This window comes from Chelmon rostratus, chromosome 12, assembly GCF_017976325.1.
Source record: "Chelmon rostratus isolate fCheRos1 chromosome 12, fCheRos1.pri, whole genome shotgun sequence".
Taxonomy (NCBI): Eukaryota; Metazoa; Chordata; class Actinopteri; order Chaetodontiformes; family Chaetodontidae; genus Chelmon; species Chelmon rostratus.
This window is the reverse complement of record NC_055669.1, coordinates 21,578,344-21,606,246: the sequence shown is the minus strand read 5'-3', so window position 1 is coordinate 21,606,246 and position 27,903 is coordinate 21,578,344. Positions and strand designations below refer to the sequence as shown.

Here is a 27,903-nt window from a genome sequence, read left to right as displayed (position 1 = left end):
TTTCTATTTTAGGAACAGCTCCCACCTTCACCTTTGGGTTTTTATTCACATGTTGTTGTCACTGCTGAAACTGGTGAGTCACGCGGGCTGCGAAACGCGTTTCTTTCACCACGACAAGCACAGGTAGACCTCAAACTGGCCACGCCCTCTCCCAGGTGAGTCCACAGACACGACAAACCCAGGAAGGAGACAGAATCCGCATCCTCTCCAACTGCAAAAACCAGGTGAGATGTTCGACTTTCGGTGCTGTTTTTAATCTTAGAAACAATTTCCAGACGTAGATTAAATCACTAATATGTTTCATGTGGCAGAAAGTCGCTTTATGATGTAACAGATGATTTCACTGTGAGGGTTTGAGGCACAGAAGCTTTCAGGGCGTGTGTTGGTTTGTTTAAGATGCGTTGTTCGACCTGTCAGTAGTGTTGCCTTTGGGTGGTGTCGGAAATGTTCCGATTGCTTAATGTGGCGGTCAGAAAATCATGGAAACTGGCAGAGTGAACATGAGTGGATAACATTAAATGAAGATGATGAATACTGCATCGACAGTGATGTGCATATTACTGTTTTGCATTTTATGTAAGGTAAACAAATAATATTGCATGCTTCTATTTCACATACATGCATATTTTTGTGTTTTTTCTGTCACATTGCAAAGGCTTTGTTTGTGAACTTCAACATATTTACAGATAAAACAGGATGTTGACACTGGGGCTGATTATTGAAAATGTATCAGTGCCAGTGTGAATGTGACAAACCTTTTTTTTTGCGATCTGACTTTGATGGCCATTAAAGACATTCTTCTTAAAACCCCTATTTTCCTTTTGTAAAACAGGCCTAACTTCTCAATAACTATATTACTGTAACTCTTTTAATAAAACCCAGAACCATTTTTATGTTGTCTTAAGAAAAACTGGATGTAAGAACGTAATCCATGCATTGTGATCTGAAATCCAATCAAATAATAGCATAAGATGAGACAGGATAGTAGAACTTTAGTCATCTCAGAAGAAATTTGTGTGCCAAAAATGCTCAGCATATAAAGTAAAATAAATGGATACATATATGTAAATGTGCATACAACAAAAAATAAATCAGATGCTAAAATAGAATAAAATGCTTCAACCTCCAATGTGTCTTGTGAAGTGGACTGTGATATAATTACAGTCAATGAAAAAGATTAGAAATAAGATTTAAAAAATAGGTTATTTTGACAAAATTAGTTTTTTTTGACTCCGTGACGTTCTTCATTGTGACATTTTTTGTGGATTATATAGAGATATTTTTACTTCTCATTGTAAAGGAATCCAACACCACTTAGTATATTATAAAACAAACCAAACCAAAGCGCTTGAGTCGGATGTGACCGAAGGCTGTGATTTTGGAGTTTCGTAGGAGCACTTGAATGCCTCCTGCGTGCAGATGTGCGGGTGTGGTGAAGTTTTAGAAACTCCTGGGAATGTGTTGACAGTGAAGGAGTCGTCTCTGCTCTCATGTTAATTCGGCACAAACTGAACGTGAAGTATCGCTAACGTGTCTTCAAATCTTCGGTAGGTGAGAGTTTGGCATCAGCGTGACTTACTTTTGTAGTTTTAAACGTCGGTAAATCACAATTTGCCGTCCGTGTTATTGACGGGTTCAGTTTTAGCGTGTAACTGTTTGCTAGCGTTAGCTAAACGGTCGCAGCCTGTAAGCTAATGTTCGGTGCTGAGTTCAACGCGACAGGCTGCACTGTAGGAAATGTGTGTTTTGAATACTTCCCCAAATGTTCAAACAGTAAGTGACAACGGCAACACGTGTTTCTTCCAGTACTAATTAGGTTTTTTCTGATCAGCTGTAAAAAATTGTCAGCAAAGTACTAAAGTGTTTCAACAGTTTTCAGGTACTTGAAAATGACCATTTTTGTGCCTCATTATAGTCCATTTTTTTCACTGTGCTGCTGGTGATATTTACAGGTAAAGATTTTGAAGCAAAACATGATCAGCTTCTAAATGTGATGGACTGTTATGAAGTACTAAATTGCAAATGTACTGAAAGTACATTATGCTGCTGATAGTAAGTGCAGTACTTTTACTTTTTGTGGAGCTGCAATAATTAATCAATTAGATGTCAACTAATGGTGATAATGATGAATCAGCAACTATTCTGATAATTAATTAATTAGTTTGAGTAATTTTTAAGGAAAAAAGTTAAAATACTGTTATTTTAGCTTCTTGAATATGAATATTTTCTGTTTTCTTACTCCTCTCTGACCGTAAACTTTGGGTTGTGGACAAAACAAGACATTTGAGGATGTTTATTGGGCTTTGGGAAACACAGATTGACATTTTTCACAATTTTTCTGGCATTTAATAGACTAAACAACTAAACGATTAATTGAGAAATTAATCAACAAATTGATGGACAATGAAAATAATTGTTACTTGCAGCTGTAACAACAAAATATCATAAAATAATGAAAATTGAGCCTAAGATGACATATTCAGATGTGTTGGAATGTCTAAAAGCCAAATACTGTGTATTCCTTGCACAATCACAGTATGTCAGGAACATCATGACATTTTTTACCTTTTAAAAAAGTGGAATTTTTGGCATTTTGGCTTATAAAAACAAAAATGATTCTCAAAGTTGTTGCTTAATAATTTTTGGCTGATTGATTACTCAGCTGATGCTATCAGTTCCAGTGATATGTCTTGATTCACTGAAGGATCTGACGGCTTCTTTCACCACTGATGAAAAAAGGGATTAGTTGGATTTTGCTGGCGTATTGTGACCAGATGTATGCAGGAGTTAGTTTGCAGTATTTTGCTCACTCAAGTCAGAGTAAAGAGGAAACAAATGTAAATGAGCTCTTGGATACAATTTTTCAAATTCAATAACAGGAACCAGAATGTATTTTCAGACACTTCAAATCCAATATTCCCCCTTTAGGTTCCTTTTAAAAAGGTTTTTTTAATTCAGTACAGATGAGAGTGGAAATAACTGGAGCAAAATTACTGTTTCATTCCAACACACAGGAGGTAATTCTGACTAAGGAAAGAAAAGCGTGTTGTCTCCACCTTTTAAATAGTGTAATGGAAACAATGGAGCACATGTTGAACCTGTATTCAGATGAGACATGACTCTACATGGCATTATTATTTCTTTCTATTATTATCAACAAACCCTACGAGAAGGCCAAACCCAGCAAATATTTCCTGTTAACAAATGCCTGTGCAGCTAAAACCTGACATGGCCCTTAACTTTGTGGCACAGGAGCCCATTGTGATCCAAAAAATGTTAAAAATAGAAAAACAGAGAGGATACTGTTGCATTGCAGTGAAGTCGGGCTTTTCAGTATCAAATAATCTGCCATTTATTTCCAATATTAATTGGTTAATCTGTTAGTCAATGAAATGTAAAAAAAAAAAAAAAAAAAAAGCTAATGACGTTAACGATGCCTCTGTTCCTTTTAGGCTACATTAAGTTGTGAGTGTGAGCCAGAAAGAACATGCACAATCCTGGCAACACGAATCGTTACTGGTATTAAAAAGTTCGGCTGCAACGATTAGTCCATTAATCGATTGAATATTTTGTGGCTTCTTCAGTCGTCTGTGACAGTAAACTGAATATCTTTGGGCTGTGGACGAGACACATTTGAGGACACAACTTTGGGCTTTAGAAAAAAAGTGATCAACATTTCGGTCATAACGGTCGATTAACTGAATGCTCTGCAGGCACCAAGTGGATTATGGGAGACTCGGGCATAGAACAGACCTCCAAATTTAGACAGAGGACAACATTTGAAAGAGTGTTTAGTTGATAATGGCCTCTTTCACAACAGAAATTTCACTTCTAAGAGTAGGAAAATAAACAGGTGTTAGTAATTACATTAACAATGTGCCCCAGTGAGCCAGAATGCACAGTATGTACTCATTCTGAACAGGTGAGGTCTGTAGATTGTTCGCACTAAATGGGTGAACAAAATGAAGTGTATTCGTAATGTCTGTGTGCAGAGGGTGGGAGAGGGTGGTTTGTCTCTTACTTCCGCTGGTCAGGTTGGCATTTAAAGAGGTGGTCCAAGTGTAAATGCTCCGATCTCAGGCACAAACCTGTGATCGGTCCTGTTTACCCTCTTTTTGTCACTCTTACAGGCAGGATGGAGGCCTGTATGATGAAGCCAGAAGTCAAAAAGAAACCGAAGCCGGTGAGAACATTTACAGATTTACTGAAATCGTAGAACGTATAAAGAACCACAGATGGAAAAATGAGCTACTGCATCACACATACACTCACAGTGCCACATGTTTTCCTCTCTGCTCACAGCCCAAACCTCCTCCAAAGCCTGCAGAGGTACGGTAACACAGCTTTGATTAGTTCATCCTTTGTTTTTAGAAGTGACCTTAGGCTGTTATAGCGAGGCAGCGCTCTTGAATTAAACTGTCTTTACAGATAAAAAGAAATGACCCAGAGAGACTGGAGAGGCCGACTCCTCTGCTGCCTCCACGACCCACAGACACTGTAAGTGCTCGCCGAAGACATGACTGATCTCTAATAGACCAGAAGTGTTTCTCTGTGGGCTCTATAATGTGTTTTTTAAATGTTTATCTTCTACAGGAGGTGCAATGTGCCAATTTAAGATCTGGTAACACTGAAATAAACGACATAATCTGGGTTCCAGGTGGAGATTTTTCCACTGTGTAAAGTGGAAAGTTGAGGGATAATCCATCAAATCCAGATCCAGCAACAAAGCTATATTCAGTTTTTGTACTCTACACACCTGGAACATTTTACATCACACAGTAAAACTTAACCCTAGTGTACCTACAGGTCAGTTTAAAACCAGGATTGCCAACTACTCCACTCTTTAATCTAACGGCTTTTAACTAAATCTCGAAGAATCAATGAGGACGTGCCCTCATTGATTCTTCCAGATTTAAATTTTAATACAAGCTGGCTTCTATAATTAGCCACCGGCAGGTTCAACACAACGATATCAGAACTGATTTGAGCTGTAAAGAAACAAATTGAAAGAAAACAAATCAATTTTTAATATGCATTATCTGTTTTTCATGCAACGTTTTAATATCTTGTACAAGAGTCTGTGAAGAAATAGAGGAAATAAAGAGCACAAGCCACTTTAGAACATTTTCTTAGAGACTCGAATATTTTAAGCAGATTTCTGTTTTCTGTGCAGGAACTGAGTCAAACACAATACCGCTTGAAAAGAGCAGCAGTGAACAAGGAGGTACCTTCTGTTTTTTAAATTGCTGTTATTTGTGTTTCGCTGTATAGCTTTAATCACAGAGAGGCACAGGATGATGTGTGACAAAGGTCTTTATGTGGGAGAATATCCTGGAAAATTTTGAAGACGGCCAGACATTTCTTTATTTAAAAACAAACAACATTGTGATGGCTTAGTGGTTAAGACACATGCTGTGATTCTGTCATACCTGTGGTTCAGTTCCAGTCAGGGTCTGTCAGTATGTCAGACCCCTGCTTCTGTTTCCTGTAACCTAATAAAAAAGACACAATGTCAAAATGAGGTATGAAAGATCATTTGACTGACCAATGATCCTACAGTAGCTTCCCCATATAGATCAATGTAATAAACATCAATATCCTGATTTAATATGTGGGTTTACATGTCAAACCATATTTTGATGTGTATTCACAGCAAAAACTCTCTTATGATTACTGCTTCATACACTTCATGGATCAAAATAGTGTTTTCTCACTTTTTTGTGTGTTTTTCAGCCTAATGGAAACTTGATACAAACAGAGACAAAAGAGAGACCGTCTGAAACTCCTGTGGTTCCACCCAGACCCACACAAAAGGTGCAGTACGCATAAATACTGTATGATATCACAATACTCATCAGTCCACACCCTCCACACAGTCTCTGGCTCGATAGTTGAGTGTTATTGTGTGTTTGTTTTATGTCAGCAAAGATTTCTGATTGAAATTATTGTGAATCTGTAGTTCAGCGTGAGAAGAGTTTACTGTAAAGAATCATCCAGAGCTACACGAGGTCTCATGTTTCTGTTCCTGCTCCTCCTTATTGTTCCCTTTTTGTTGTGTGTGTGTGTTTGTAGGAACTGAACGCCACAACCAGATACAGCCAGCGCCAGAGGGTACAAGCTGAGGACACGCAGGTACACACACACACACACACACACACACACACACACACACAATGAAATATTTTGTTCCTCCTGGCTTGCAGACTCAGCATCCTTCCTCTTCCTCTTCAGAGTTCCAGAGAAAATTACCAATCAGAAGTTGCCAAAGATGAAGCAGACTTCAAACAGGTATTTCAAGTACAAACATTTTTCCAAAAAAGATGGAATGCTGTGTAAGACATTTCAAACAGAACGTGATGATTTGCTAATCTTTTCAATACTCCCACAAAAACAATATATTTAATGTTTGACCTCATCAGCTTCATTGATTTTTGTAAATATCTGCTCATTCTGCATTTGATGCAACAACATGTTTCAAACACGTTGGGACAAGAGCAACTAAAGACTGGGAAAGTTGTGGAACGCTCCAAAAACACCCGTTTGGAACATTCCACAGGTAAACAGGTTGATTGGTAACAGGTGATAGTATCATGACTGGATATGAATCGTCCTGGAAAGGCTCAGTGGTTCACAGCGAGGATGGATTGATTGGATGAAGAGATTAATACATGAGCTCAGGAACACTTCGCTGTCAGTAAACACAGTTCATTTGCAGATGATTGCATTCTGTTTTTCTTCATGTTTCACACAGCGTCCCAACTTTTTAAAATCGGGGTTGTATATAAAATGCCTTCACCTTCATGTACGTGTGCTTTGCTGTAGAGTAACCCGACGGCCCTGACTGGAATGTTTCGACGGAGCCAAAAAGAGAAACCATCTTCGTTCACCGTAAGCGATTCAGCTGCAGCTCTTCTCTGCTCTGTTATCTACACAGCGGGCGCACAGACGCTGGGGGAAAGCATGATGTGAAGCAGAGTCGCGTTGCACCCTCCATACTTTCAGTGTCTGAACACCTTTAAACGTAAATCATACGCGACCTCTCTCCAGATAAAAACAAGAGGCTCTGTTCAAAACATCACCTGCTCAGTCAGTTTAAGTCATCATTTATGTTGTTCACCACTAGAGGAGAATTCAAGTCCTGAATCTATATCCATAGTTCATGCTTATTTAAACACTTAACTCTGCATGGGTGTGTACACGCCTGAAACTGTGTATTTAGACATTAGGTGTGTAGCAGCATTCATCAGTATCAGTCGATGTCGTTAGCTGTTTAATGAATAAATACTGTCAGAGAAAAGAAGGGTCTTATAGTGTTCAAATAGACGAAAAGGTCTTATTCTGTGTATAAAGCAGACTGTGTTTTTGTTTTTGCTGCCCTTTAATCAGCAGTTGTTGAATGTTTGTGTGATTTTCTTTCCTCCTCAGAGTTATCTGATCGACGACTGTGCCGAAGAGGAAAAAACTGATGATGTCCCGGCCAAACAGGCTCCCGGCAGCAAACCGGTGTGTGTGTGTGTATGTATATATATGTGTGTGTTTGTGTGTGTCACAGTTCATGTTTTCAACTGGCTTGTTATATGTGACTGCATTCGACAGGGTGTTCTGAAGGGAGTAATTAAAGGATTACAATTCAAGTCATCACCGAAGGTATGAAGCACCGTCTGCCTCGGTGTTCTCAGCTGGTGGTGGCTGCAGTGTTTTACAGCGTCTACAAGTGACTTTCTACATGGATGTACTGTGTCCTGTGAGGTGGAGGTGTTGATGGTGGTGGTAACGACGCGTCTGTTGTTGTTTTTTAATTCAAGCGTGTTGTCTGTGGTGAAAAAGCTGCACGAGGCTCAGACAAATCTCAACAAATGATCTGATTTCCGGGTTCCCTTTGGTGGCTTCAGCACTGACTGTGGACTGCAGCCAGTTAGCGTCCAGTCTGGGATCTTTGTTGCATGTCCTCCTCTGTCTCTGCACTCACTTCCTGTCATCTCTCTGTGTAGAAACAGCACCTCACTGTCAGCATTTAAAACCTGCAGCTTCACAACTTTACACAGTGACACATGTGGCCTTGTGCTTGCACAGTGCTGCGTTCTGAGGTGTTCATGTCTCAGTCCCATTTGGTTTTCCTCGAACTGCTTCAGTTACCTTTACTGCATCCCAGTAAAAATGAGAGAATGTGTAACATAAGCTGGAAAATATAACCAACTGAATACTATTATTGAATGCATGAAATAAGTAAAATACAACATTTTAAGGCGCATACTGTAACAGTTGCAGGTCTGGATCAGGAGAGTCGTAGCAACATATTCTACTACACATTCTTTTAAAAATATTTAGAGAGCGAGTTCTGCGTGTAATTGACAAAGGCTGCATCCCCAGTTTTCTTCCAGCTGCTGCTGGGAACGCTGGTTAGACTTTGTTCTCTTTAAGGAATTAAAATTTGTGACGATTCACAATTATCAGCAAAGTCACATGCAACTTTTAGGACCTTAAAACATTCATCCTCACTGTAAATTTAGCCTGTTGTATCCATAAATCAGCTGTAAATACAGATGGTGAGGTGACCGGCAGGAATAGGATGATTCTTTATGAAACTTTAAGCCCATAGTTGAAATATTAGCGCCTTCTCTTGTCAGGTTGTATTGATGATAAATTCAGGATGATCGTTTTGTTGCTGAAGATTGTCGTCTCTTCTCTAAGGCCAGCACAGAGCCGAGTCCAGACCCCGGAACAGAGGACGCGGGCTCAGAAAAGGAACAATCCGCAGAAAAGAACAAGCAGGAAAAGAATGCAGAACCCAAACAGGTAAGAGATGAACAGCAGCATCTGACTGAACGAGCCAGTTCTGCTTTTTCCAAACAGAATCATTGCTGTGCTGTGTGAGCGACAAAGGAACAACAAAGTGGAAATTTATTCTTTAAAAACTTTGAATGCACAATAAAGAAGTCTGGGGAAGGCAGTTAGTCATTCGATGGATTAACATCTGATTTTTTTTTTTTCAACCTCGCGTCAGGACTTTGGAGGTCTGATCGCTGGAATGTTCCGGAAAACTCCCAGAGAGAAATCACCGTCTCCCGCAGTGACGGTAACATCGAGTCTTTTTCTGCTCGTTTTCTGATCGTACGTTCTCACTTTCAGCCTCTTACTCGACGTTTTGCTCACTGTCAGGTCAGCAAAGCAGACAGTGACCCTGAAGATGCAGAAGAAGCAGAGGAGAAAGCTTCTGAACAACCCCACGTAGGTCTTGTTTTAGTGGAACGATACGCTTTAAATTTATCAAATGTGTCAGTCCACACAGACGCTGACTCTGTTTTAATGCACCAATTCCATTTTTATTTATTTTTTTGCTCTTCTGCGCTACAGAAGGGCAATCTGGTATAATCACCAAGCAACTATTTAAACCACATACCTTCTATATCTTAAAGATCCCCGCCAAACACGTATTTAGGTGTATATAAAAAACACTGGACTTCGACTAATAATGTGTTTCTGATATGTTTTTTTTTTTTTTTTCCAAAAAAAAGTTCCATTATTATTTTTATTATTAAAATTGTTAGAACTACATCCACTGAAAAGTCTATTCTCAGTGTTTGTGCATTGGAGGCTTCGAGTTTCCACATCACACCTGTTCAAGTTGAGTATTGGACCAGGATTGGCTTCAAAACTAAATCATGCTCACAGGCCAAATCTTTCCAGTGAGCACAGAGAAACTTTCCACTTTCAGCAGATAAATGTGAAAACAGCCTCCTCGTGTCAAACGTCATTCTGCACAGTGAAGCTCAGACGTGCTGTACTGATCATTTATTGTAGGAAAAGGGAGGCTTCTTCTCTGGCATCCTTAAAAAATCCAATAAAACACCGGATGAGACACCTGCACAGGTGAGTGACGAAAATGGCTTCTTCCTTCTTAAAACACAACAACAACAACAACAAAAGTTTTGATTGTGTGTGTTTTTTCACTTTTCTCTTGTGTCCCGTTGGTGTTTCAGGAGAACGTGAGTGTTAGTCGTGAGCTGTCTGCCAGCAGTGAGAGTCTGTCTGAAAACAGCAAGGTGAGCAGCTCTGTGTCACACTCCCTGCTGCCATAGCAAAGATAAAGTTACCTTTAATTACAGTGAACACAGACTGATAGAGGCTCCACACTGACCTGACCTTGACCAAAACAAATCCTCCATAACTGAGCATGTGCTCGTGTCTGTTTCAGGAAAAAGGAGGAATATTCAGTGGGATGTTCAAGAAGTCTCCGAAACCAACTGAAACTGCTCAGACTGACGAGGTAAATCGAATCAAATCGAATCAAATCGAATCGAATCAAATCAAATCAAATCAAATCAAATCAAATCAAATCAAATCAAATCTAATCAAATCTAATCATATCATTAGTTTAATCCAGTGGCCTGATGATCACATTGAACCAGTTCATTTTGTGTTCCAGGACCAACAATCTCTACATGATAGTCTGTCAGGCAGTAATGATAATCTGTCTGAAAACTCAAAGGTGAGCTCAGAAGTGTTCATCTGTGATTGGATAACAGCAGCAGCATTATCAGTTTAATCATCAGCAGCAGTCGCTGACGGTGCAAATTTAATTTGTCTGATGTCAACAGGAGAAAGGAGGATTTTTCAGCGGGATCCTCCGAAAGTCTCCCAAGATTCCAGGAGAGGGAACACCTGGGCAGGTAAAAATGGTCAGCGTGCGAAAATGTTGAAGATCAGAGAGTAAACAATGTCATAGTGATCGTCAGCAGGGATCTTCACTGTTCATTCATCAAACCGCTGTCGTTTATCTTTGTTTCAGGATAAACAGCCGCCGCAAACGGACCCATCAGGCAGTAAAGAGAGTCTGTCTGAGAACAGCGCCACCAATGTAAGGAAAGGAGGATGAATCTTATATTTACTCTGAAATAAGGACAACATCCTGTCCGCTAACACCCCAAATCCACACCCAGCCTGATGTGTTGTAGCGGAACAGCAGTTTGGATGTAGCCCAAACTGCACATTAATAGTAGAAACAGCATTTCACAAAGTTACGGAAATAATGATAATAATTGGTGCTTTCTCTTTACCGTTGCTGTGCTGTTTCCAGTGGTGCATTCTTTAGAAATAATGTTTAATCCCCATGAACTACACAGATCTATGACTGCCGTCTCTACATATTTCTTTCCTGTGTCCAGTACAAACTCTCAGTGAAGCAATTTTAGCCAAAGCGTTCTCACAACCAATAACTGAAACAAAGAAAAGCTTTTTGACGATGAGTTCTTCTTCATGTAACCAGGAGAAAGGCGGCGTTTTCAGTGGCATGTTCAAGAAATCTCCCAAACTGTCAGGAGCCCCCCGACTGGACGAGGTACAGCATTTATATATTTAACATCTGCAAAATATCAGCAAAATTCACTTTAAGTATCAAAAGTAAAAGTACTCATAGTGCAGTAAAACGATCCCTGCCAGTGTTTCACTTATTATATGTGATGTTCTTGGATTAATATTACTGCTGCGTTAATGGGCATGTTGCATTTTACTGCTGCAGATGTTTAAGCTCATTTGAAACTACTGCACATACTGTTGGGTAGTTTAAAGCAATGCATCAGCCTGTTTTCAGCTTTGTGACGATGCATTTTCCAGCATTCATTTAGCTTAAGAGTTGTTGGAGAATTTTCACGACTGAATAAACACTTAATCCTTCAATTTATCAGAAAAAATCAAAAAGTAACTGACGCCCTAAGACAGATGTAGAGGGGTAAAAAGTACAGCATTTGCCTCTGAGATGAAGTGGACTAGGAGTATGAAGTTGCGTAAAATGGTATTACTCTAATAAAGTACAAGAACCTTGAATTTGTGCTTAATTACAGTATTTATATTAGTGTAAATTTACTTTTCTTCTGACAGCCTGATGAGCCTTCCTGCCGTAACGAGTTTAGTGTCAGTAACCGGTTTCATGTAGCTGCGCTCAGCCTTCATGTTCTCACAGGTTGAGTAACACTTGTGTTGTGTTCAGGGCGCAGAGCCGTTACACGGTGAGCTGTCTGCCAGCACTGACAGCCTGTCGGAGAACAAGGTGAGTCCTCGTGATGGAAGAGGCAGATCCTCCCCCAGAAACTCCACAAGTCACCGTGACTAACGTGGCAAACAAGTGCGAGGAAAAAATTAAACTAAAGAAAATAAGTCGTCAGTTTGCTTCAACGTGTTTTCTGCTGTCTGTAGGAGAAAGGCGGTTTGTTCAGCGGACTCCTGAGAAAGACTCCGAAAACAACCGGAGAGGTACAGCTACTCAAACACAAGCAGTTTTCACGTAGACCAGGGCTGCCCAAAGTGGGGTTCACGGGTCAAAATTGGCCCGCCACAAGGATGGATTTGGCCCAGATGTTTCTATGAGGAAAACAATAAACTTTACTTTATTCTTTTGAGGTAAAATGCTCTTTAAATATGTAGAATCCCTATTTAGTATATTTCATATCTAAGCATAGCAGGCAGAGTGACACTTTGCACAGGAAGTCAGTCAGTTAAGGGAACTTGAGTTTGTACCGTTTTTCATCTTAACAATACAACAGAATACATTGCTTTCAACCAGTGGCCCACCATTAGCAGTATCTAGCGGTGAGGTTGCAGTCAGAGTAGTGAGGGACAAACACAAAAAGGCTCTCTAGAGTAAGTGTTAGCGTGTCCATTCAGGGCTACTGTAGAAACATGGAGGTGCAACATGGCGGACTCCGTGAAAGAAGACCTGCTCCCTCTGTAGATATAGAGAGCTCATTCTAAGAAAACACACAATTCTGACGTTCAGGTGATTATACACTAATAAAAGCATACTTATACTATATATATTACAACAGAAAAAGTTTGGCACCCCTTTTGTAGAGACTCCATGAACAGAACAGAATTTAAACCCTGTTGAATCCTGAAAAAGAACCAGCTGCTTTAGAGCATGACCAAATGGAGCCAGTATGATGCATGTTCTTGCCTGTGCTGAGAGGCTGTGACATGAGAACCATTGCCGTATTTAAGCATCTACCATCTCCTGTGCAGCTGCTCTCTGTTTCTGACTATTTTAATTCTTGTTTCAGGAGAATCTGTCAGCACAGAAAGATCTCTCAGCCAGTAATGACAGTCTGTCTGAGGCCGCCAACACAAAGGTCAGCTTTCGAAGTAAAAACTCTCTCTGGCATCACTGATAATGAGATTAATTGTTGGTTGCAGCTCTACAGGAAGATATGATTTCATTGTATACATTTTCTATATTTCGTCTCTAATTCCTTTTCTTCTAAAAAGTGATTGTAGTTGTAATGGATCCATATGTTGTATGTCTGGAAGAGGAAATGAAAGTATGACATATAAAATAAATAACTGTGTCATCTGTGTTTCAGGAGAAAGGAGGCGCGTTCAGTGGAATATTCAAGAAGTCGACCAGACTTGCAGACAATCCTCCCACAGAGGAAGTAAGACATGTCTTCTCTTTAGTACTCTAAAACTGTAAATCAGTTGTTCGCTTTTGAAGTTGCACGTTGTCAAAATGTCATGCCAGTAAAGTGGTGACTCGATGGCCCCAGGTTTCCTCCAGGGGAAGCTGAGGTTGCAATCCTGATCAGATCCTGGGATGAATACACTTCTTACTACCTGCAAAATGCCCTTTGAATGAGGAGTCCAGTGATTTTGGATAGTATGCCTAGAACCTTGTTGGACTCAAGATTGACAGTTCTTTAATAAAAGACCAAAAATGGATACAGCAGAACCAGAGATATCATATTTTTTATTCCATGCATCCTTCTTCCTCTTCAAAATCTGGTGCCAACATAACCAATTCAACTTGCCCACCCACAGTTCAGTCAGAGATTCAGGTGTGTTATGCTAGTAGCAGCTAATGTAGCCTCGAGCCGCTAACCTCAGAGATGAGGAGCAGGCTGCAGACGCCTGTTAAGATCACTTCTTCATGACTCCATTTTTAAAAATACATTTTTTAAACTTGTCGTCTTCAGACCTGAGTGACGCTGACTCGTGTGTCACACAGGTAGTTCTCCCCAAGACCTGCAAACAAAATACACTATGAAAAAAAACCACTGTGTGCTCGGTTCACTCTTAGTTAAATGTAAAAGGTTTTGCGGTTCTGATTGTTTTCATCTTTTCTCAGGAGAAACAGCCACAAGACGATGAGCTCTCAGGCAGCAGTGACGCTCCCTCTGAGAACAGCACCAAGGTGAGTTTTTCTCTGCATCATTCAGAAAACAGGCCTGAATAACTTAAGTTTTAGAGAGAGAACTCACTGCATGAACATGTCTGTTTCAGGAAAAAGGAGGAATATTTAGTGGAATATTCAAGAAGGCTCCGAAACCTGCAGAAGCTGCTCAACCTGAGGAGGTACAAGTTTGATTCATGGCAATATCACCGTGTGTTAGTGGAATCCCTCAAACTCTTCACCTTCACCTTCATTCTTCTGTTTTCAGCCTTGTGAAAATGTTTAAATTGTAAAGCCACATTACCTGTTTGTTAACGTGATCAGCAGATGGTACGGTGTCACCTTTTCACCTGTGTGAGGATTATAATCATGTATTCAGGTAACATTTCCTTCTTTCCACAGATTTTAAAACTTTTGCTCACTTTTTACAGGACGAATCTCCCGACAAAGAGCTTTCAACCAGTAATGAGAATTTATGCGAGAACAAACAGGTCAGGTTAAAGACGATTAATGACTTTTCAGCAGTTTTGTAAATGCTTCAAACTCTCACAGCTCAACCCAAAGCCTTTTCTTGTCCGTCTCATCAGGAGAAAGGTGGACGGTTGCTCGGCGGACTCCTGAAAAAGACTCCCAAAGCGACAGAGTCACAGGTGAGTTGGCGTTTGCAGGAGGTGCGATCAGTTTCCAATCCTGCGCACAATTTCACCTGTTTCATAAAGCATCCGTTTGTGTGTTTCAGGACAGCGAGGCTCAGAGAGAGCTGTCGGCCAGCAATGACGACCTGTCTGAGAATAACAGCACTAAGGTGAGCAGCGTGACGCAACAAAAACTTCTAGATGAACGTCTTCTGACTGAGAGTTCACTGACACCAAGTTATCTTTCAGGAGAAAAGTATTTTCAGCAACATGTTTAAGAAGCCGCAGAAAGCAGCGGAAGGAGCTGCAGCATACAAGGTACTGTGATTTGATTCAGTTGATTAAATCAGTCGTTAAATTTCCTGTTATGGAGGGCGGAGTCGCTGTTTGCAGTAAGTAGATATTTACTGTTTTCTGGTTTGAATGCAGGAGCTGGAGGAGAACAGTGAAAATCGTTTATCTGGCAGCTGTGAGAATCTGTCTGACGCCGCCGCCCCGAAGGTACTTCAGCCTTAAAAGAAACCCTCTTCCTCTCTGTTTTACTGTGTCTGCTGCCGTCACGTCAACACGAACTGAAACCTGATCACAGAGATCAGGTCGTACGAGATGGTATCTGTGAGTTCGTCCTGTTGTTGTTCCTGTTGTGCTCTACAGTGAGCTGACAACTAAATAAAAACCACAAAACATATAAAACAAATGGTAAGTAGAGGATATTAAACTAGAAAAGATGACAAATACAAATACACACATCCTCCAGTGTTTCCAGTGTCCATCACCATCATCTTTACATGTCATTAATACACTGTGGATGACCACGTACCAAGTTTAATACCCAATTTTGAAAACACAGTGTGAGCTGATTCGCTTTGGGAGCAGGTCTAACTTTTGACTGTCGATTCAATTTAGGTTTTCTTTTGTTTCTGAATGTGCTCGCTTGAGAAAAATAACAAAAATCTGTGTTTCAGGAGAAAAAAGTCGGCCTGGCTGGCATCTTCAAAAGATCATCCAGCATCGATAACATTTTTGACGAGGTGAGTGTCAGACCTGTGACGCTCTGTTACACCTGACAACAATGTTTCTTTGTTTATTGATGTTTCACACAGCGTCCCAACTCTATTGGAATCAGGGCTTTAAAGGATAACTTTCATTTTTTACAACCTGGACTTTATTTGTAGCATTAAATACGCCCATTTACTCACCCAGACAACTTTGGTGGCATTTGGAGTCGTTTTGAAGAAATTAGTCCCAGAGGAGCGGCGCGTATATCCGTATAATGCGAGTACTCGGGGCATCCATGTGCAGCCTCAATGTTACGCATAATCTGCGGCGAAACTCGTTCATATTCCAATATTTTGTTATGATATGCTGGTGCTATTCCCCTCTGAGCCCGTGGTGGCATGTTATCAACATCTGGCGTCTCTAGACAACTACCTCTGGTGTGGATGACGTCATTAACGCCGCAAGCAGCCAGCCACAACACGGCTGACTCTGTGGCGGTCTGCTACGAACACGCAATAACGAACCATAGCTGTGCCAAACTACAGCTAAACTAGCCGACCGCCGGCTCAGAGGGGAACAGCACCAGCATATCATAACAAAATATTGGAATATGAACGAGTTTCGCCGCAGATTATGCGTAACATTGAGGCTGCACATGGATGCCCCGAGTACTCGCATTATACGGATATACGCGCCGCTCCTCTGGGGCTAATTTCTTCAAAACGACTCCAAATGCCACCAAAGTTGTCTGGGTGAGTAAATGGTCGTATTTAATGCTACAAATAAGGTCCAGGTTGTAAAAAACGAAAGTTATCCTTTAACTGACAGTCATATAAAGTGTGATTTTAGGTACCAGGCAGCAGAACCATAATAACACATCTGTTTAATCTTTCAAGCCTCCTTTCACACTCTTCAGGAGCCGATTGAGAGAAAATTACGAACAAAATGTCCAAAATGAAACTGTTAATGGCTCATTTGCAATTTCACTCATCAGGAGAGAGGCGGGCTGTTCGGTGGACTTCTCAAGAAAACACCCAAAGCGTCTGGAGATGAGGCAGCTGCAGAGGTGAGTGTGTGAGGCTAGTTTCATGCTACACTGTTAGCATCACTGTGTGCGGCGGCAGTTATCGTACATATTCATACACTGTCCATTTCTCTTCTTTTAGGACAAAGACGACCAGAAGGAGCTGACAGCAAGTAATGACAGTCTGTCTGAAAACAACAGCACCAAGGTACAGTGGTGAGGAACGCTGGTTTTTGAACCAACAAAGGAACGTCAGCGCCATAAAATATTAACAAATGTTTATTCAAATGCACTTTAACATGCAGCAGACTTTCTCATGTACATTTAAAATACACATTTTACAATATTTTAAGCTCGTTTAGTTTATTTTTGGTTTAGTCTACACTTAAAATATGAATAAAAAGTTTATTTTTACTTTCATTGACACATTACATTAACAGATGATGTAGCTTTTACTGTCACTTTGTTTAATGTCTGTTTTTAGGAGAAAAGTATTTTCAGTGGCATGTTCAAGAAGACTCCCAAACCAGCAGACGGCACTACAACAGACGAGGTGCAGTAATGACTCTTTCACATCAAGTTTATACTGATTTATACTTTGTATTTGCGACACTCTGTCTTATGTTTTATTTTCGTTTCAGGAATTGAACACCGGCGACTATAAGAAGTTATCTGCCAGCTGTGAAAACCTGTTAGAAACAACCACATCAAAGGTGTGAATGATCGCAGTCGCAGCCTGTTTTTCTCCGTTCCGCGGTTGATTATTGATTGTTTACGTGTGAATGTTTCTTCTGTTTCAGGAGAAGACTGGAGGACTGGCAGGGATCTTCAAGAAGTCTCCCAAACCAGCTCCGCGCTCCATCGCTACCGAGGTGAGCGGACGAACTTTTAAACTTAAGATCTCATTTACATTTTTTGTGATGAAATGCTTCAGCAAGTTAACACAAAAGTTCCTTTACGCCTTCCAGGATCCGCTCAGTGACACAAAGGAACTGTCCACCAGCTGCGACAGCCTCATCGAAACCGCAGAGGTGAGCGCCACTCCGAGTCTGTGGACGCACTTGTTGAGCGACAGTATGCTTTCATGGAATATGTTAGAGAGGATGGAATGAATGGGATAAACTAAAGTCTGTTTTCTACTCTTATTTACTAACATTATCCTCCAGATATGTCAGGGCTCTGCATAACATCAGCAGCCACATAAATATAGTTTAGAGTTGTTTTACCGACTTTCTGCAAACACAAATACATGATTGCAGCTCGTTCATGTCGAGCAACAGATGCTTCATGGCTCTACTTGAATGCGACAACCTTTTGTCTGCCATCACTCATTTTAACCTCAATATAGCCGATCTCACAGCTGTCGACTGTGACTTGATGACTTCACCGTTGCAATATGTTATGAGCTGTGATCAAATCTCATATTTGTTCAGTTCAGTTTTCGTGAAAAAAAACAAAACAAAACAACAAAACGACCCCAAATCACAGAAAGGCCGATTCGCACAGGATGAACGTTATCACACAACGTCTGTCTGCTGAAATGTGGCAAACATATAAAATAGATTTTACAGTTTTATATCTACTTTTAAACATCTGAGTAGGTTTTTGACCCGGTGTTGAGCTTCTACCCAAATGTTTCAGTGATGATAACTTACACTGATATTTAAAGAAAGTGAATTCATGTTTTGCTCTGTTTTGTTTTACAGGGGGATCTTGATGAATTGTCGGCCAGTAACGATAATCTGTTTGAAGCTTCGAGTGCCACAAAGGTGAGTCTTGTAGAGCGTGTTATTACACTGTATCCTCTCATTTTCAGCTTTTTGTGACTTTAAATGCTTCATGTTTTATTTGTTTAACAGGAGAAAAAAGGAGGGTTTGTTGGAATTTTCAGAAGGACGCCCAAAACACTTGAACATCAGGTACGATATAGACCAAATAGACAGTAGTTATAGTGGTAGTAATCTAGAGAAAACTAGGTTTTTGATGCAGTTTAATTTCTAATCTGTACATCTGAAATTGAAACTGAAGATGCTCTAAATGTATAAAGAACACAATTAGCAGTGTGATGTGAAATTATGCTCATAGTAGGTACAAATACAAAGAGCAAGTCAGGTGATCCCTATAAACTCCTGGATCATGTGTCCGCGCAGCTGTTAAACAATTATCTCTGCTGCCAACCTCGGTCTTCTCTTGCAGGAGAGGGAGGACATGGAGGCCCCGGAAGGAGGCGGGCTGAGCCGCAGGAGAACCATCAAGAAAAAAAGACGAGTGAGTTGTAGTCGTTGACTTTAAACAAGCTTGAACAAAGTCTTGAAAGTTTGGAAAGTGCCTACGTTTTCAAGGTTACAGTAGGAATATGCTTGAATTTGAATTTGAATGTAGATGTAGTGATAAAGGCCTTGATAGTCTGGAAATGTTGGGTTTAGATACCTTTTGGTTTTGGTACTTTGAAAGTGCTTGAATTTGACTCTTTAAAAGCTGAACAAAGCCAACCAAAGTGTAACTCAGCAGCTGTGCCACTCGGTGGGTTAGATTACTGCAGACTGTATCCACACATGGGATCAAATGATAACCTGGACAGTAACGACACCTCAATATTGAACCAAAACCAGAACTGAAAATGAAATTTGATTAATCGCCCAGCTGTGCTTTGACGTTAAAGTTCTTTTCTCATTGACAAACCGTTATTTTCTCAGGTTGTATCATTCCGAGTCAAGAAAACTCTTCCCAAAATACCGAAGCTAAATTTAACTTCTCAGGTAAGTACTGAGCCCTTCCAGGTGATTTTCAGTTAACTACTCACTGTGCTGTTTCGTACCCTGCTCCTGTTCTTCAACTGCATCTCCACAGAGAGTGGAGTCATTTTATTGACACAGATACACATGTTCCATCTCTACAATCATGCTTCATCCTCTTTTTAATTAATATTTCCGTTACTTGTTTACTGTTTTTTATTATTAATATGCGCTTAGTTTTTAACTGAGCTTATTACTGAGTTAATGACATTGTTCTTTTTTTTTTCTCACTGCAGAGTTCAGACCAGATGCCGATTATTGAGGAGACTGTTGAGCTGCAGGACATGAACCCAGCACAGGTAAACATGATATTATAACGCAGATATACAGAAAAACATTTAATGGGGTTCACAAATGTCAAATCAAGACTTCACCTGATACTAGAATCTGTTTATTATTGCCTTGTTTCATTTGCCTGTTATTTATTAATATGACATTTTGTGAAGTTACATAATAAATTCAACAAAACTGGATCCAGATAGTCTGAACATTCAGTAACACACCTGTAATAAGTGAGGGTAATCTTAAACTTACCCTTAAACAAACATTACATCATATAAGAATCTGCAAATTAAATCACTAATGCAAACCTTAGCACAGCCAGTCCCAGCCAGCGTGGAGCAGTAAGATAATAACAGTATATATTTAAAGTATATAAATGTTTCAAGTAGATACTAACCCTTCAAATTGAATTTGTGGTGTTGTGTTTGTTTTCCAGGAGAGCTCAGTAGAGGTCCAGCCGGTGGAGATGGCTGCTTACCCCTCTGAAGACAACCCCCTTGAGCTTGAGCAGGTGTGTTTTTAGGGCACTTTCACACCTGTAGTTCAGTTCATTTAGTCCAGAACAAAAGACAAAATTATATATTGTTGTACTTTAATTCTGGTCCGGTTCGTGTTTACGCTGACATTTTAGAAAGAAACCAAAAAGGAGTGAACAAACGTGGGGGTCACATTCCTCTCACTGATAGCAAGTAATTAAGCACTTTACTGATTCTTATGTGTGCATTGTGTGTATTTTAATGTTTGAAATAACTAATTATGAGTATTATTAATATCACTTCACTGCAAATTCAAGGTATGACAACAAACAGGTAGATACTACATAAATATTGGGGGGGGGGGGTAATTACTGTACAAACAGGTTAGATATGAAAGCACACTTAATGTTCTGACTGCATATGTGCAACCAACAGTGTAGGCTGTCTTTTCATTGACAAAGGTCTCTGTTTTCAGGAAAGTGACGAGTTGATGCAGTGGTGGAACACAGTCAAAGGTTAGTATGATTGTGTGTTCAGCCTTCATTTGTTTGGACTGTTTGTTTGTTGTGCTGCTTCACTGGTAGAATTATCACCGATGTCAGGGAAAGTGGAGAAAACACACAAAAATTAATGTTCCTGAAACAAAATACTGTTTTATGTATGTGCTCGTTAAACTGTTTTATTTTGGCTGCTGATTTGCAGGATGGACAGAGTGGAACGAGACATCCAATTTCCAGGAGGATGAGGAGGAAATGTAAGACCAGTTTATTCTGTGCTCAAAAATCTGATATAATAATAAATTAATTACTAAACGTATCTTGCTGAACCCTACAGAAAGCCGCTGTTCAGTATTTGTCAGCTTTCGTGTTCAGATGCTAAATTAAAATGTTTTTGGGATGTTTTTCTGTGTCCACCTGTTGTTTTGGGCTTACAAGCATCTAATTTTAAACTTATCAACTTTAAAACGTAACAAATACACCATCTCGTCAGTATCAAACCTTTACTTGTGTCTCTCCAGGGCGATGGAGCAGGCAGCTGATCGCGTCTACATGGCAGCCCGTCTGTTCGTGCATCTCTTCAACCAGCGGGGGGCGTCCTTACAGCATCGCATCCTGGAGCTTTTGGCTCTGGCCGACGCTTCAGATCAATTCCACAAGAAAACGGTGACAGCTGCTGTGGGTGGAGGGGTGGCCAGCGTCGCAGGCAGCGTGGCAACGATCACAGGGCTCATCCTGGCGCCGTTCACTTTTGGTGCCTCTATTATCGTCACGGCGGTGGGCATCAGTGTGGCGACAGCGGGCAGCATCACCTCAGCGACGGCCAATATCACAGATACAGTTCACTCCAACATGGACCGTAAGAAGCTGGAGAAGATGATCCAGGGCTACCAGGAGGAGATCAAAGACATCAGAGAGTGTCTGGAGTTCGTGCAGGTGAGGAGATGTAGCTGAATCTCAGGTGTTACTACTAACTGCTGCAGGTGACATTATACAGGTCCAGACCAGACCAGAACTAGAGATTAAAAAAAGTTGTTGCTTTGTAGTTTAAAAATAAACAACAAAAGACAAGAAAGACAGACAAAGGTCAATTGTTGTCAGATGTGATCAGATTGGATAGTGAAGTTTGGTTCATCAGACACGTCCAAAACTATATTTGGGGTTCTTCAGAGAAGTAGACGCAATTTGAATATTAGCGTTCCATCGCTGAGCCCACTGGGAGCAGTCAGCAAGTCCTCAACAGCAAAAATTCGCTTTTTTGCTTGTTAAATGATTATTTTTATATTATTTTTTATTAAAAGTCGACCAATAAACTTAAAATTTCACCACTAAACCAAAAGATACCAGTCAAATGTCACATTTGAAAGTGTACCTGGTTAAATAAGGTCAGTTTGTGTCCATATTTAGGTGAAGTGTGAAAACTAGAGCAGACCAATATTTATCAGCCATTATTAGCTCACTTTAGATAGATTGTATTTGTGAATAAGTCAGAAATTATTATTACTATTATTTTTTCAACTGGAAAATATATATTCTTTTTATTCATGACATCCATCTAAAAATGTATATATTTTCCAATATTTATAACTCAACATTGATATCATTGTTAGTATCTGTCAGGCTTTTTAACTATTCATGAATTTATCACAGGAAGAACATTAGGTAATTTTCAGTACAGTTTTGTTTTTGAATTGAAACTTTATATATGGTGAGACATTCTAGGAAACAAGTGATACAGTTCTTACCTCCTCTTTTGTCTCGGTGCCTCCTCTAGGCTGGTATGGACACCCTGCAGGAGTGGAACTTTGAGAAATACTCGGAGAGCGCCGCCAAAAAGGCTCTGAACCACAACCTCAAGCACGTGATGAAGGAGGGCGGCCGTGCCGGAAAAGCCCTGATGATCAACACGGATAAGCTCATCAGCACTGTGCAGGTTTTAGGCGCGGCAGGAGGCGCCGCCAAAGCTGCCCAGGCCATCAGCGTCACCACAGGCGTCATGTCCGCCCTCTTCCTCGCTCTGGATGTTTTCTTCCTCGCCAAAGACTCCCACGAGCTCCGTAAGGGCGCCAAAACTAAGTTTGCCAAAAAGATCCGGGACGTCTGTAAAGAACTTCAAGACGGCCTCCTGGAGCTGAACAAGGTGAAGACGCAGCTGCAGAAGACCATGGATGGCATCGAGGTGGAGGAGTATGAGGAGATCGAGGAGGTAGAGGTGGAAGTTGACGACGATTTGGAGTCGGATCCGAAGAAGCTGGCCGAGCTGGAGCAGGAGCTGGACCTCCTGGAGCAGAAACTGGACAGGAAGGTCGAGGAGGAGCAGAAGAAGAGTAAAGAGATGGAGAAGGAAGCCTTGAAAAATAAAAAGGAGAAAAACGAGGAGAAGAGCATGAAGGAAAAGGAGAAGGAAGAGGAACAGGGAGAAAAAGATGCTAAGAAAGAGGGAAAGAAGGAAAGTAAGAAGGGTGAGGGAGAAGGCAAGTTTGACATCTCTGATGTGGAAAAAGGGCAGAAAACTGAGACCATCAAAGCAGCCAAAGAGGAAGCTTTAAATGAACAGAAGGGAAGGAAGAAGGACAAAGAAACTGAGAACCGAATCACAGCCGCGAAAGAAAAGTACGAGAGCAAGAGAGACACAGAAAAAGGAGACGGTGGAAAAAATGAAAAGACAGACGAAAGGGGGAAAGAGAAAAATAAGACTGGGAAAGAACCTGAGGAAATTAAAAGCAGATCAGACGAGTCAAAACGAGAAGACCGGAGGGGAAAAGCAACTTCTGAGAGGCTCAAGACAGAGAGAGAAAGTGAAAGGAGTCAGAGCAGCAGAGAGGAGGAGAGAGTGATGAATAAACAGGAGGAAAGTGGGAGTACGAGGAGGCATAGCAGCAGGAGCGACAAAGACAGACCTCACAGGAGTGACAGAGGGAGCAAACACGACGAGGAAAGAGGAAGCAGCAGACAAAGTGACAGGATGGAGAGCAGGAGGAGGACAGAGGAGGAGAGAGGAGTGAGGGACTGGAGAGCTGAGATGGCAAAAAGAGAGGAGAAGAGAGACAGCAAGGAAGGAAGAGAAGCTCAGAGAGAGACGGCGAGGGAAGACTCGCATCGGAGTCACGAAGCGGCGTCGAGGAGGGAGCATTCGGAGAGAGAGCGGAGGAGCGAGGAGTCTGACTCGAAGAGGAGTCACTACAGGAGAGGAGCAGCCCCGCATGATGAGCAGAGGGAGAGAGACGAGAAACGAGGGAGCAGGATTGAGAGCGCGAGGAGGCAGTTTGAGAGAGCGGAGGAGGAGGAGGAGAGGGGGAAGAGGAGAGAGGATGGAGAGAGTCAGAGGAGGGACAGAGAGAGGAGAGGAGGTGAGAGGGATGGAGAGCATGGACACAGCCGGCGAGGATCTCGAGCGCGATCCAGCGCTCTGCTGGAAGACGGACTGTATATTTAACTAGAGAAGTTATGTTAAAGGGATAGTTTGGATTTATTGAAGTGGAGGAGCAGCAGGAGCCCTGGTAGTGTACTGCTGGACGGGATTTCTCTTTCTGATCAGAACTGAAGCCGTTACGTCACTCTCCCCAAAGCCACGGTCCAAACCAGACTCAATGGACAAAAATACTAATTTTACCTGGTAGAACAGAGGAGCTGCTGGTCTACCACTGCCTCGACTGGTTAGTTTTTTGTGTCATTGTGTGACTATGCTAAATCCTAACTAGCGTTTCAAAACACTGAAGTCACACTATAACACAAATAAACTAACCGATCGAGGCAGCGAAGACCAGCAGCTCCTCTGTTCTGTGAGGTAAAACGTCAAAGGAGTCTGGTTTGGAACGTGGCATTGAAGAGAGCGATATCAGTCTGATGATGAGGGGAAATATTCAAAATGTATAGCGTACACTTAAACTGATAAAAGATTTTTTTAGGTGGCTAATATGTGTTTTGTTGCCGACCCTGTTCACAGCAGTCTGTGATGGTACGACTCTCTGCTTCTCCCAACCCAAACTATCCCTTTAATACAGAATTATTACATTACTTCAGATTAGGTTTGGATTTTTTTTAGTCCAGCTGCTGTCAATCAAACAGACACTGACACGCCCCTCCATCTGACTGATGAAAACAAGCATTTCTTATTTTTCCACAGGCATTTTTTTCTTGCTTTTCAATCAAACAAAACAATTAACAGCACATTTAACAACACTTTGAGGATTTTCTCAGAAACATGTTACTGTAAATAAATGCAGAAGAAGGTTGGAGACCACCCGGCAAATTCACACTGAAGCCTCACATTAACTTCAGCTGAACATTTCCAAAGGCATCTCTTCACGGCCAGTAGGAACAGGAGGAACGAGTAACTCGTCAACGTACGTATGGAATGCTAACGTCAATGTATGCTAATGTTAATGTTTTATGGTAGACCTGGAAAAGTCTCTCCTTTAATTATGAGTGATGACTGATTGCTGCTCATTGCTGAAAAACCTGTTTATCAAACCTTTTAGCTTTTTAATTTCAGAATTACGACCCTGTGAGTTTCTGGCTGTTGAAAACAGAGAAAAGCTGCGTTTGTCTGCATCAGTGTCTTTGATACAACCACTACGAGTCAAACCTGTGCAGGTCGGAAATTTTTTTTTGCAACTGAAAGCTGAAGCTCTAGTTTTTATAATAATGATTTTCTGATGTGAGAAATATAACACCTTTAAATATATATTTAAAACCTCGGTGTGAATCATGTATTTCTACATGGTGTCTGTTACTTTCTATGTTTCTGGTGTTTCAGGGTAAATTTGACATTTTTTCCCAGTTGGACTGTTTAGGTTCATTTTGTGTCGTTCTTGTGGACGTACTGTGTGTATTGTGTTGTCTAGTGGACCCGTGTTTGTATTTAACTGAAAGACCAGTGTGAGTGTGAACATGCTCAAGAGAGAAAGTTTTATCAGGTTGTCCAGAAGCTTCCCTGGGAAATGAACCAGAGTGGTAGAATAATAATGTCCATTTCTGTCATGAAATAATCAGATTTTCACTCAGTGCACTTTAAACCGACGCTGCCTTTGTCTTTTTATGTCACTTCATGTTTCTGGAATATTGTGCAATGCCTCCCTTTGTCTGGTGTCTTCTGTTTCACATGTTCACTGTATGTAATTTTATATGGGTAAATATTATTTTCTACGGTGCTGGTTTCTTATTGGACAAATAAATTATTATTAAATAGAGTTTACTGGAAAGTGATTCTCTTGTTTTTCTTTTCTACTCTGTTCACCAAGTTATTTCCTTCTGAAATGGATGGAAAATGTAAGCAAGTTCACATCCACAAAAACATGTCATAACTCCTGATATCATACATTTTAACATTGTTAATCCATGCAGAGCAAACGTAGAAAGAACGATCTGATTTCAGGACTCTCAGAATAAAAACTGTGTTTTCTGCGACGCTCTGGCTGTAACAGCTGATCAACACTGGGGAGCAACAGAGAGCTGATTAAAGGTCTGCAGGATCATCTAGTACAATGATTCCCAACCAGTGGTATTTATACACAAGGCTGAGGCAATTAAAGAGTACTTGAGTTCATCTGACAGGGCAGAAACATCTGGGGACCTCTGACTGTGCAACACAACGTACTGTAGCTTTAATATTTTATATTATAACTCATTTTATGCCCTTTGACACCTTTAACTTATGTCTCTTGCTTTTGTTATTTATTATGTGTAAATACCAGGGCAATGTAACAAAGCAAGTACAATTACTCATGTACTGTACTATAGTAGAAGTTTTAGGTGCTTTACTTGATAGTTAACAGCTCATACTTAACTACATGTATTTCTTTAGTTACTCTGTATGTTAAGGTTTTACCTTCAAATTTCACCTTTCAATTTCACCTCAATTCATAAAATATGAAGGAACTCTACAGATTAAACCACCAACAGTAAAGCAGTTAAACAGATACAACAGTACAATGCTGCCTTAACATTAATGTGTTAATAACAGTACAGCATACACACACACATATGTATATGTATATATGTACACATACATATATACATACATTCATACATATGTTTATATTTATTGAGCTGTTTTTCTGCAAAATGAGATCTTCTAGATTTAATACTCCAACATTTTGCTGATGTAGTCGAAGCACAGTTCTGAATGGTACTTTTGCACTGAGGGGTCGCTGCCTACGACAGCAAAGCATCTGAATACTTGTTCCACTGCTGGTGAATCATTAGCAAATATTTTGAAAAGACTTTGAATAATTTGAATAAAGATTAGAAGAGTTTTAAAATACACACACAGGATGACGCACAAACAGTAGTGGGCCTTTGATTTGGCCATTTTTGCTGTAATAATTTTGAGGTTTGGACTGAAAAAAAGCTCCACCTCAACCAACTACAACAATAAAATCCTGCTCCTACAGTCACAACCTTCTGTTTGTGTGTGTAAATGTAGCATTTTCTGTTTCTAGGTTATTCTTTTTGATTAAACCTCTCAGTCCGAAGGGGTTTGGAGCTGCTGAGGACAAGTTTTACACACCCATACAGGGCTGAGGGGGGGAGTGAAAACTGGTGAATGCCTGTGTGTTTACTGTGGGTGTGTATTTATTTTCATACACACCATCACAAAGCATACTGTTTGATATCACGCGGTTTGGGGTGTGTGTGCAGGCCAGGCTTCTCAGCGAGTTAAAAATCGCAACGTCTCAGCCTCTAATTTTGCCAAAACGCTTCAAATAAACTTTGAAATCCTGCGTCAATCAGCGCAGTTCTGCCGAAACAGTCCCAGAGGACCCAGAAGTGACGCTTTCCAACAGCAGAGTGAAAAAACATCATTACCAACATTTACTGTGTTTGAGTTTGGTTCTATTTACCAAAGGTGGAACTTGCAGAATCTTTTCTTAGTGTTTTAATGTCGTAAGAGTTTTTTCTTTCTTGTCTCCAGAAGGTTTGCTTTGTTTTTTAACACATTACTACAACAGAGACTGTGCTGGACTACACTCCACCATTCCGCTCACTCTCAGGCGCTGCAGGGTTTAATGGCATACAAAATTAAGAATGATATA

General features: G+C 40.6%; 1 protein-coding gene across 1 annotated transcript; it reads left to right on the top strand.

The window, feature by feature from the left end:
* The first annotated feature begins 179 nt into the window (after positions 1–179).
* On the top strand, positions 180–26,058 carry LOC121614662 (protein piccolo-like). Its single transcript, XM_041948650.1, has 49 exons — positions 180–224; positions 4,131–4,183; positions 4,303–4,329; positions 4,429–4,497; positions 5,174–5,224; positions 5,734–5,814; positions 6,073–6,132; positions 6,232–6,288; positions 6,823–6,888; positions 7,426–7,503; positions 7,597–7,647; positions 8,692–8,796; positions 9,005–9,076; positions 9,160–9,228; positions 9,802–9,870; positions 9,981–10,043; positions 10,196–10,267; positions 10,427–10,489; positions 10,599–10,679; positions 10,790–10,858; positions 11,267–11,338; positions 11,987–12,046; positions 12,193–12,249; positions 13,053–13,121; positions 13,353–13,424; positions 14,114–14,179; positions 14,269–14,340; positions 14,590–14,649; positions 14,746–14,808; positions 14,898–14,963; positions 15,043–15,111; positions 15,223–15,294; positions 15,759–15,824; positions 16,787–16,858; positions 16,959–17,024; positions 17,301–17,369; positions 17,458–17,529; positions 17,617–17,688; positions 17,785–17,847; positions 18,523–18,585; positions 18,676–18,735; positions 19,013–19,084; positions 19,513–19,575; positions 19,848–19,910; positions 20,330–20,404; positions 20,845–20,884; positions 21,072–21,123; positions 21,388–21,802; positions 22,641–26,058. Exons 2-49 carry the CDS (start codon positions 4,136–4,138, stop codon positions 24,300–24,302), a joined length of 5,094 nt encoding a protein of 1,697 aa, XP_041804584.1. The 5' UTR covers positions 180–224; positions 4,131–4,135; the 3' UTR covers positions 24,303–26,058.
* The last annotated feature ends 1,845 nt before the right edge of the window (positions 26,059–27,903 follow it).

Excerpts from the sequence above, each read along its gene's own strand:
- LOC121614662 (XM_041948650.1), top strand. The coding sequence starts at position 4,136 with ATGGAGGCCTGTATGATGAAGCCAGAAGTCAAAAAGAAACCGAAGCCG. Across the intron at positions 5,815-6,072 it reads CACCCAGACCCACACAAAAG|GAACTGAACGCCACAACCAG; the intron begins GTGCAGTACGCA and ends GTGTGTTTGTAG. Across the intron at positions 18,736-19,012 it reads CCAAAACACTTGAACATCAG|GAGAGGGAGGACATGGAGGC; the intron begins GTACGATATAGA and ends CTTCTCTTGCAG.